General features: G+C 45.2%; 1 protein-coding gene across 1 annotated transcript in view; it reads right to left on the bottom strand.

Annotated features, from left to right (window-relative positions):
* Positions 1 to 1,346: 1,346 nt before the first annotated feature.
* Positions 1,347 to 11,934, bottom strand: part of mrpl11 (mitochondrial ribosomal protein L11) — a 51,784-nt gene continuing 41,196 nt past the window's right edge. The window contains exons 3-6 of the mRNA XM_024382863.2: positions 7,804 to 7,899; positions 3,245 to 3,338; positions 2,630 to 2,789; positions 1,347 to 1,585 (exon numbers count right to left, since the gene is read on the bottom strand). Coding sequence (XP_024238631.1) covers positions 1,483 to 1,585; positions 2,630 to 2,789; positions 3,245 to 3,338; positions 7,804 to 7,899 — 453 coding nt within the window. The 3' untranslated portion in view covers positions 1,347 to 1,482. The remainder of the gene's footprint in view (positions 1,586 to 2,629; positions 2,790 to 3,244; positions 3,339 to 7,803; positions 7,900 to 11,934) is intronic.

Here is an 11,934-nt window from a genome sequence, read left to right as displayed (position 1 = left end):
TTGGATCTCTGTCGTCAATGTCAGTCCTCCTCATCCTCCTACCTACAATCATCATCATCCCTCCTTCCTCTCTCCTCGTTTCTTCCCCTGAAGCGAGCTCCGCTCAGCAACAGCACTGACGCACACACACGAGGAGACAGTGTCTCATACCATCTGACTCAGACTGACGCACACGCTCCACACCGAGGCTCTCACTCACACATGGCCTCCCACTTAAGCAGGCGTGCTTGTGCTGACGTTGAGACACCCACACAATAGGACCCCCCTTTACAAATAGCAGCTGCCCACACTCACTCTATGTACCTGCTACACTGACAGCGCGCTGTGATGGTTTCAGACTCCATATATAGGCATTCCTGTCAGAGCTCTGATTCAAGCAGCCCCCCCTTTCCTCAGCCTCCAATTCAGATGGGAGAGAGCGAGCGAGACGGACAGTTATGAAGAAATAATGCTTCAGAACCTAATTATACAGCAGGTGGATAAATCATGTACTATCAATCACTGACTAGTACCCAGTGCAAGTACTGTGCTCTTCACATCATGGAGGGTACATTTGGGTAAAAATCATTAGATGACTGATGGGCATGGCAATGTTACAGTGTAAATGAATCCTGCCACCTCTCTCGTCTCCTTTGACATTTATTACAGTCACCCCCCAGGTACCTGAAACCTAATCTCAGCAGCAGAGCTGCAGGAACAGGGTACAAATAGGAGACCTTCAACACCTTAAAAACTAAACCTGGAGAGACAAAGCCTTGCCATACCATGCTGGTTCCTGCAACCGAACATTTTGTTCCAGCACCATACTAGTCACTGCAGTGAGCCGCCTGGATGTGAGCGCAGCAGAGACAATGGAGCAGTTCAGCTATCGCCTGTCATCTTGTGGCCAAGAAAATTAGTACACTTTTAAATACCTTGCAGCATTTGGAGAAGCCACATCAGTAAGGGATTCTAGCTTTCACCTGGATTCACCTGGTCAGTCAGTCAGGGAAAGAGCAGGTGTTCTTAATGTTTGGTCAAGTACAGTAGTTTCCAGATCCATCCGTGTTCAAGGTGTCCTCTTCCTTCCTTGATACCCTCATCAAACGGTGTTAAGTGGGAATGCAAATACATGGCTCCAGAAGCACAGCCAGAATGCCATTAGCCACACACACTCAGGTTTGACAGATGGCAAGCAAAAGAAGATGCAGCAATTTGTATAACAAATTCCTTAAAAAAAAAAAAAACGGGTTGGTCTTGGTTTATCAAGAGAGGAAATGCATTCCTTAAATCAAATATTTAAACTCTGGAGGCAAACCGTGAATCTTGCTGAGAAAACTGGCATAAATACAGTCATACACTTGAAATCATTCCTAATAACAGACGTTTATTTCGCTTAGCAATACAGAGCAGAATGACAGTTATGACAGAATGTGTGTATGTGAGTGGTATGTGTAGGTTACAGGGTCAGTATAAATACATCGGTAGCATAGAGGGCGGCTCTCATTTCTTCTTCACTGACACTGCCTCGTCTGCAGCTGCTGCCTCCGCTCTCAACCTCTCCTCCTTCTCCTCCAGGAAAGTATTGTACTCCTCGGCCGATAAACTGCAGGTGGGATGAGAGGGAGGGAAGGAGAGAGAGAGGGATCAAAAGAGGGGAGGAAAAATTAAGTAGTCCTAACTGAATAACGGTGCGTCACAACAGAACCATAACAGTGCCAATGATGACAATGACACTTTCCAGTCTATCAATGCATATGAGAGTACAATAGAGGACCAAAGTATGAGTCATAATACCTATAAAACCTAGCGGTCAAACAAGGAAATGGTTCCAATTTTTCCCCCCACCATTCATCTCTCTCATAGGGGATTTAAAAACATTTAAAAATAAGGGCTGTGTTTCATGTAGGCTGATGTTCTGATAACCTGTAAAGCTCTTGGACAAGGCAACTTTTACCAATATATTCCCCTGTATTTACCCCCCAAAAATGAAACGCAAATTAGCTGCTAATGTGGCCATCATAAAGACCTACAAATGCCATGATCTGAATGAGACTGCCGAATCGAGGCAAAGGTAAGAATCTCTGGATTAACTAATGTTATCTACATTAGGAATTCATAAATTGGCTACATTTCCTTAAATGGACAAATCTGAAAACTGTCTTGTGCAAGTCTTAAATTGACACAAAACCTGTCAGCTAAGATGTCAGCTAGAGATGACGTGCAGGAGCTTGCAGGGATTTGTCTTGCATGATGATGCTAATTAGCATTTTCAAATCAGAGTAAATAGAACCTTTATATACTGATAAAAGTCACCTTGTCCGACAGAGATTTACACAGTTATCAACACGTCACGCTAAGGTAAGTCTACACGAAACACAGCCCTTATTTAAGTGTTTCTAAAATTCCCTATGGGGAAAATTAATGGTGGAAAAATGATTGGAACCATTTCCCTGTTTGACCACAAATGGGTATTTTATGGGTATTATGACAACTCCACTGTGGGGCTCTATAGAGTATGACCCTATAGTTTTTCATTACTATGTATTGTACCAATATTATTCATGTGTGTGCGCGTCACAGTGCTTTAGTGCTGAATCACATGTATGACATTAATGACACTGGGCACTTTGAGAGACGAGGGTCTTACTCATTGACGATCTCAATGCCCAACGAGCGAGCCGAGCCGATGATGCTCTTGACGACAGTCTCTATAGAAGCGTTCTGCATCTTGAAGGCCTCGTCTTGGGCCTTGACCTGAGCAATCTCATACACCGCCCTTACAGACACCTTCCCTGCTATCTCATGGCCTAGAGATGGAGAAAGAGATGGAGTCCAGAATGGGAATAAGATGAAGAAACTGAGGGGAAACGATAGACAAGAAACCAAGGGGAGCAGAGGGTGGAAGAAAGAAAAGTTGGGGAGCAAAGGAGAGCCGAGTGCGGGGGGGAAACGAAGGAGCAATCGGAGGGAGGGAGTAGCCGGTGCAGACGGGGGAAATCCATAATTCTCTTTCTTCAGCCCACCACCTCTCCCACTACCTTCCTGCCTGTAATTGCCTGGCTTAAAGTTCCCCCGTCGATCATAAATATATCATCAATCAAAGACATTCAATCTCAGCCCTAACGCCCTGTGGGAGACGTCGGTCTGTCCGTCCGTCCCGCCGGTACAGGGCTAGGCCTCAGACAGACAGACATTTACAGCGATGGAGTAAACGGAAGAACAGAGGTCCAAACCTTACCTGTCAACAAGGTCCAAACCTTACCTGTTTTGCTGGCTCCTTTCTGGATGCCAGCCGCCTGCTTGAGGAAGTAGGACACTGTGGGTTGGCCAATCGTCAGGTCATACGTCCTGTCAGGCTGCAGGGAGGGGGAGAGATGGTGAGGGAGAGAGTTTTAGATGCCTTTTAATCCATCAATCAAGGTGTGATCAAAAGAGGAATGGACGCTTTATGAAGTGGAAAGTTGCTCTCCCAACCTCGGTTCTGCATTACCTTGTCAATGGAATGATCTATCATTAGTGACTTCACATTGAAATGACACCATTTGTCCCCCATCTATGAAATAGCCATTAGTTGGGACGGCCCAATGATCCTGGCATGGATCCGGTAGACATTCAAGAATTACTCTTGATTTAGGGATGGTGACTTTGTAAAATAAGATTTGCGACTTCTTTCTTTTTGTTGAACAGGATGAGTCAGACAGGGAGAGAGAAATGAACACAAGACAGATCAAGGCTGCAAAGGTTCCAAACGCACTGTGGCATGCTAGGGAGAGACATCCACTACACTAGCTAATCCAGGTCTGTCTGGGAGATCGCATTAGAGGGTGAAGCTCATCAATACATGTGTATAGATATATAGATATATAAATTATCAATGGAAATCAAATTTATCAACCCATGGATCAAATCAAATCAAATTGTATTTGTCACATACACATGGTTAGCAGATGTTAATGCGAGTGTAGCGAAATGCTTGTGCTTCTAGTTCCGACAATGCAGTAATAACCAACAAGTAATCTAACTAACAATTCCAAAACTACTGTCTTATACACAGTGTAAGGGGATAAAGAATATGTACATAAGGATATATGAATGAGTGATGGTACAGAGCAGCATAGGCAAGATACAGTAGATGGTATCGAGTACAGTATATACATCTGAGATGAGTATGTAAACAAAGTGGCATAGTTAAAGTGGCTAGTGATACATGTATTACATAAGGATGCAGTCGATGATATAGAGTACAGTATATACGTATGCATATGAGATGAATAATGTAGGGTAAGTAACATTATATAAGGTAGCATTGTTTAAAGTGGCTAGTGATATATTTACATCATTTCCCATTAATTCCCATTATTAAAGTGGCTGGAGTTGAGTCAGTGTCAGTGTCAGTGTGTTGGCAGCTGCCACTCAATGTTAGTGGTGGCTGTTTAACAGTCTGATGGCCTTGAGATAGAAGCTGTTTTTCAGTCTCTCGGTCCCAGCTTTGATGCACCTGTACTGACCTCGCCTTCTGGATGATAGCGGGGTGAACAGTGAACAGGCAGTGGCTCGGGTGGTTGATGTCCTTGATGATCTTTATGGCCTTCCTGTAACATCGGGTTGGTGTAGGTGTCCTGGAGGGCAGGTAGTTTGCCCCCGGTGATGCGTTGTGCAGACCTCACTACCCTCTGGAGAGCCTTACGGTTGTGGGCGGAGCAGTTGCCGTACCAGGCGGTGATACAGCCCGCCAGGATGCTCTCGATTGTGCATCTGTAGAAGTTTGTGAGTGCTTTTGGTGACAAGCAGAATTTCTTCAGCCTCCTGAGGTTGAAGAGGCGCTGCTGCGCCTTTTTCACGATGCTGTCTGTGTGGGTGGACCAATTCAGTTTGTCTGTGATGTGTATGCCGAGGAACTTAAAAGGTCTGGATTTGGAGTCACACTCAAAATTAAAGTGGAAAACCAAACTACAGGCTGATCCAACTTTGATGTAATGTCCTTAAAACAAGTCAAAATGAGGCTCAGTAGTGTGTGTGGCCTCCACGTGCCTGTATGACCTCCCTACAACGCCTGGGCATGCTCCTGATGAGGTGGCGGATGGTCTCCTGAGGGATCTCCTCCCAGACCTGGACTAAAGCATCCGCCAACTCCTGGACAGTCTGTGGTGCAACTGGTTGGTGGATGGAGCGAGACATGATGTCCCAGATGTGCTCAATTGGATTCAGGTCTGGGGAACGGGCGGGCCAGTCCATAGCATCAATGCCTTCCTCTTGCAGGAACTGCTGACACACTCCAGCCACATGAGGTCTAGCATTGTCTTGCATTAGGAGGAACCCAGGGCCAACCGCACCAGCATATGGTCTCACAAGGGGTCTGAGGATCTCATCTCGGTACCTAATGGCAGTCAGGCTACCTCTGGCGAGCACATGGAGGGCTGTGCGGCCCCCCAAAGAAATGCCACCCCACACCATGACTGACCCACCGCCAAACCGGTCTTGCTGGAGGATGTTGCAGGCAGCAGAACGTTCTCCACGGCGTCTCCACACTCTGTCACATGTGCTCAGTGTGAACTTGCTTTCATCTGTGAAGAGCACAGGGCGCCAGTGGCGAGTTTGCCACTGCACGGTGTTGGGCTGTAAGCACAACCCCCACCTGTGGACGTCGGGCCCTCATACCACCCTCATGGAGCCTGTTTCTGACCGTTTGAGCAGACACATGCATATTTATGGCCTGCTGGAGGTCATTTTGCAGGGCTCTGGCAGTGCTCCTCTTGCTCCTCCTTGCACAAAGGCGTAGGTAGCGGTCCTGCTGCTGGGTTGTTGGCCTCCTCCACGTCTCCTGATGTACTGGCCTGTCTCCTGGTAGCACCTCCATGCTCTGGACACTACGCTGACAGACACAGCAAACCTTCTTGCCACAGCTCGCATTGATGTGCCATCCTGGATGAGCTGCACTACCTGATCCACTTGTGTGGGTTGTAGACTCAGTCTCATGCTACCACTAGAGTGAAAGCACCGCCAGCATTCAAAAGTGACCAAAACATCAGCCAGGAAGCATAGGAACTGAGGTCACCACCTGCAGAACCACTCCTTAATTGGGGATGTCTTGCTAATTGCCTATAATTTTCACCTGTTGTCTATTCCATTTGCACAACAGCATGTGAAATTTATTGTCAATCAGTGTTGCTTCCTAAGTGGACAGTTTGATTTCACAGAAGTGTGATTGACTTGGAGTTACACTGTGTTGTTTAAGTGTTCCCTTTATTTTTTGAGCAGTATATATATATATATATATATACACACACACACACTACATGACCAAAAGTATGTGGACACCTGCTTGTAGAACATCTCATTCCAAAATCATGGGCATTAATATGGAGTTGGTCCCCCCTTTGCTGCTATAACAGACTCCACTCTTCTGGAAGGCTTTCCACTAGATGTTAGAACATGGCTGCTGGGACTTAGTTCCATTCAGACACAAGGCCATTAGTGAGGTCAGGACTGATGTTGGGCTATTAGGCCAGGCTCCCAGTCAGTGTTCCAATTCATCCCAAAGGTGTTCGATGGGGTTGAAGTCAGGGCTCTGTGCAGGCCAGTCAAGTTCTTCCACACCGATCTCGACAAACCACTTCTGTATGGACCTCGCTATGTGCACGGGTTCATTGTCATGCTGAAACAGGAAAGGGCCTTCCCAAAACTGTTGCCACAAAGTTATATGCTCTGCTGTAGCGTTAAGATTTCCCTTCACTGGAACTAAGGCCTAGCCTGAACCATGAAAAACAGCCCCAGACCATTATTCCTCCTCCACCAAACTTTACAGTTGGCACTATGCATTGTGGAGCAGGTAGCGTTCTCCTGGCAACTGACAAACCCAGATTTGTTGGTCGGAACGCCAGATGGTGAAGCATGATTCATCACTCCAGAGAACACGTTTCCACTGCTCCAATGTCACTTGGCATTGCGCATGGTGATTTTAGGCTTGTGTGCTGCTCGCCATGGAAACCCATTTCATGAAGCTTCCGACAAACAGTTCTTGTGCTGATGTTGCTTCCTGAGGCAGTTTGGAACTCGGTAGTGAGTGTTGCAACCAAGGACAGACGGCCCCGCTCTATGAGCTTGTGTGGCTACCACGTCACGGCTGAGCCGTTGTTGCTTCTAGATGTTTTCACAATAACAGCACTTACAGCTGACCGGGGCAGCTCTAGCAGGGCAGAAATTTGACTGACTGACTAGTTGGAAAGGTGGCATCCTGTGACGGAGCCACATTGAAAGTTACTGAGCTCTTCAGTAAGGCCATTCTACTGCCAATGTTTGTCTATGGCGATTGCATGGCTGTGTGCTTGATTTTATACACCTGTCAACAACGGGTGTGGCTGAAATAGCCAAATCCATTATTTTGAAGGGATGTCCACATGCTTATGTATATATAGTGTATTATATGAAGCCAAACAAAGTGCATGAATGATAATTACTCTGTGGAGATTGACATGGCAAGGGAAATTCTACTGTTCACAAAAGGACATTTGTGTATTGAGGAGATGCTGGTAGTGACCAGCAGATGGAGCCCATGAGTAGCAAAAATGATTCTATCCTTTTATATGCTCTAAATTCTGTGCGACTTTTACATCCCCCTGGATACTGCTTAATGAATGCAAATGGAAAAGCATTCTTCAGTGTAACAGTATGAATAATGGAGGTTCTTGGGTAATGTATGCAGCCAGTGAAATCAGGCAGGATCTCTGAAAGGGTACGCTGTAGGGGCAGGTGCGGGTACACTGAGTAGGTTGCAGGCCCTAAGTCTGGTATAAAAAACAACAACTTTAAAATAAAACACACCTTAACGTGGATCTTGATGGGCAGAGGGATTCCTTCCTTGAGCTCTTTGGTCTTGTCGTTGAAGTCCTTGCAGAACTGGCCGATGGGGATGCCCTTCTGATGGAGACAGCAGGAGAGAATACAGTGAAGACAGAACGAGATGGGCGAACATTTTTTAAAATGGATGAGGTGTCTGGAGCCGCAAACATCCATCAGAGTGTCACTTACGGTAGATGCAGCGAGCTGCTGGAATACCAATGACTAGCCTGGGTCTGTCAATCAATCACAGGGCTTCTCAGAGCGGGCTGAGTGTATGAGCACGCATGGCTGCCCCGGGGAGTGAGAGCATCTGCAAGTGTGGTTGAATCATTGTTTCTGTAGTTTTTGTGGGGGTGGTTGTTTTTGTGTTGGTTGTGTACTCAACTGTGTGTGTATGTCAGGGTATGACAGAATGCATGTGCTTGGCCTGTGCCTGGGAGACCATGTGATAAATGAGCCTCCTGTTTCCAGTGCCTGCCAGGCAAAAAGAGAAAGCGAAATGGATGGGTGACATTAAGTCGACGAGCACCCCCACTCCCTCTCCTAGCCTCGCTCCACACTCTCCTAGCCTCGCTCCACACTCTCCTAGCCTCGCTCCACACTCTCCTAGCCTCGCTCCACACTCTCCTAGCTTCGCTCCACACTCTCCTAGCCTCGCTCCACACTCTCCTAGCCTCGCTCCACACTCTCCTAGCCTCGCTCCACACTCTCCTAGCCTCGCTCCACACTCTCCTAGCCTCGCTCCACACTCTCCTAGCCTCGCTCCACACTCTCCTAGCCTCGCTCCACACTCTCCTAGCCTCGCTCCACACTCTCCTAGCCTACCTCCACACTCAAACACAGCACAATAAGCCATTCCTCAGAGTTGCATTGGGAGGCAATGAATATAAAGCAATCTAATTACCGCTGCTGAAATGTAAACTGACCACCCGCCATCCTTATCCTAGGGCAACACACAAGCTCTGATTGAAATGTTCATTTCAGAGTATGCGAGGAACGAGAAAAACAGATTTTTACAGTTGAATGGAGCTTATGTGCTGCCGTGATGGACCGTGTTGAACACTGCCTGCAGATCTTAAATGTCTCGAATGAAAAGCCATTCATCCCAGCAGACATTCTTCAATGACAGGAGGAGTATGACCTTTATTTGGGACTAAAGGAGCAGAAAAAAAACTATTTTTAGCTTCACTCCATTAAAAAAAAGAATACATTCAAAAACTCCTGTGTGAATTGATCTGTCAATCCATCCAATCAATATTACTGCCTCTATGCATCTTCTCTCAGCCTTTAAAAAAACCCAACCTGAATGAAGTCACAACTTTCTCACGGCTGATATTGTTTCAGAGCAGATGAGGCCCATTTGAATTATATCTCTCATGAAATTAAACCATAAAGTCCCTGGAGCCTCTCCCTCTGATTTGATTAGGAGGAATCCCATGTCAACCTCACTGCCATCTATTGCCCCCCCTATAAAAAAGAGCTAAACAAACAAATGGGGAGGAAGGAAGGAAGGATGGAGAGAAAATGTCTAATTAAATATGGATTACTATAAAAAGGTTGGGATGTTGGGGAGCAAGTCGAAGCAAGGCGCTGCCTCACACAGATCCGGGCTCCCCTTTCTTCTGTTCTCCCCCAGCAGATAATGATCCATCAGAGACTCTACGGCCAAGGAACAATGACATGAAAATCCACACAGACTAGCAGGGAGTAGAGGAGATGGGTTTAATGTGGTTACAAAGTGCTTAAGCACAGACAGAGGGACATGCACCGAGTCAGACAGACAGATAAGCATTTCTGCTTAAGATTGACACAGAGGATGACATGAAAGGGTCACAGACCGGCAGAGATGCTGTCCCATGGTGTTAGCAACATACTAAAGGGGAGAGAGAGAGAGCGAGAGATACAGAACACCTGAGTCTTTGCCTTCACTATGGTGAATCACTAAAACATTACAGAAATACACCACGGAAAAAGAAAGAACAGCACGTCAGAAATCAGCTCAATGTAATTGAAGAATCCATAGACTCTAACCACTTCTGGGAAAATTAGAAAATACAGAACAAACAACAAGAGTTATCTATCCAAAACGGAGATGTATGGATAAACCACTTCTCCAATCTTTTTGGCCCTATAACAAAGAACAAAAACATATGACTAAATACAAATCTTAGAATCAAGTATAAAATACTACCAGAACCCACTGGATTCTCCAAATACATTGAATAAACTACAGGACAAAATACAAACCCTGCAACCCCAAAAGGCCTGTGGTGTTGATGGTATCCTCAATGAAATGATACAGACAACAAATTCCAATTGGCTATACTTAAACATCATCCTTAGCTCTGGCATCTTCCCCAATATTTGGAACCAAGGACTGATCACCCCAATCCACAAAAGTGGAGACAAATTTGACCCCAATAACTACCGTGGAATATGCGTCAACAGTAACCTTGGGAAAATCCTCTGCATTATCATTAACAGCAGACTGGTACATTTCCTCAGTGAAAACAATGTACTGAGCAAATGTCAAATTGTCGTCTTTTTACCAAATTACTATACGACAGACCACGTATTCACCCTGCACACCCTAATTGACAAACAATCAAACCAAAACAACGGCAAAGTCTTCTTATGCTTTGTTGATTTCAAAAAAGCCTTTGAATCAATTTGGCATGAGGGTCTGCTATACAAATTTATAAAAATAAAAGTGGTGTTGGGGAGAAACATACGACATAAAATCAATGTACATAAACAAGTATGAGCTTAAAAATAGGCAAAAACATTTATTTCCACAGGTGGGGTGAGACGGATGCAGCTTAAGCCCCACCCACTTCAACATATCAACGAATTGGCGAGGGCACTAGAACAGTCCGCAGCACCCGGCCTCACCCTACTAGAATCTGAAGTCAAATATCAACTGCTTGATCTGGTGCATCTGTCCCCAACCAAGGAGGGCCTAAAGCAGCACCTTGATCTTCTGCACAGATTCTGCCAGACCTGGGTCCTAACAGTAAATCTCAGCAAGACAAAAATAATGGTGTCCCAAAAAAGGTCCAGTTGCCAGGACCAAATAAAGTCAGCAAAAAAATAAACATCCTCTCACTGTCAACTACATTTATTTTCATGTGTAAATATGAACATTTCAACAACTGGGAACAAGTTCCAAGATGTGACTAAAAGGAATTGAATAATGGTCCCTGAATGTGTAGAACACCCTGTAATTCCTTTGTATGAACATAACAAGATTCAACAACTGAGACATAAACTGAACAAGTTCCACAGACATGTGACTAAAAGGAATTGAATAATGTGTCCCTGAACAAAGAGGGGGGTGTCCATTTCATATTGCATCTAAGATGTAAGTGATCCGCAGAAGTTTACATGCACCGTAGCCAAATACATTTAAACTCAGGTTCACAACTCCTGACATTTAATCCTAGTAAAAATTCCATCTCAGGTCAGTTAGGATCACCACTATTTTAAGAATGCGAAATGTCAGAATAATAGTAGAGAGAATGGTTTATTTCAGCTTTTATTTCTTTCATCACATTCCCTGTGGGTCAGAAGTTTACATATACTCAATTAGTATTTGGCAGCATTGCCTTTAAATTGTTTCACTTGGGTCAAACATTTCTGGTAGCCTTCCACAAGCGTCCCACAATAAGTTGGGTGAATTTTGACCCATTCCTCCTGACAGAGCTGGTGTAACTGAGTCAGCCTCCCCCTTTTTGCCCCAAATATAACAATGGTCATTATGGCCAAAAAGTTATATTTTTGTTTCATCAGACCAGAGGACATTTCTCCAAAAAGTATGATCTTTGTCCCTGTGTGCAGTTGCAAACCGTAGTCTGGATTTGTTAAAATGGCAGTTTTGGAGCAGTGGCTTCTTCCTTGCTGAACGGCCTTTCAGGTTATGTCGATATAGGCCTCGTTTTACTGTGGATATAGATACTTTTGTAACCGTTTCTCCAGCATGTTGTTCTGGGATTGATTTGCACTTTTCGCACCAAAGTACGTTCATCTCTATGAGACAGAACGCGTCTCCTTCCTGAGCGGTATGACGGCTGCATGGTCCCATGGTGTTTATACTTGCGTACTATTGTTTGTACA

The sequence above is a fragment of the Oncorhynchus tshawytscha genome, linkage group LG21, assembly GCF_018296145.1.
Source record: "Oncorhynchus tshawytscha isolate Ot180627B linkage group LG21, Otsh_v2.0, whole genome shotgun sequence".
Taxonomy (NCBI): Eukaryota; Metazoa; Chordata; class Actinopteri; order Salmoniformes; family Salmonidae; genus Oncorhynchus; species Oncorhynchus tshawytscha.
The sequence above is the reverse complement of the archived record's forward strand: the minus strand, read 5'-3'. Positions and strand labels throughout refer to the sequence as shown.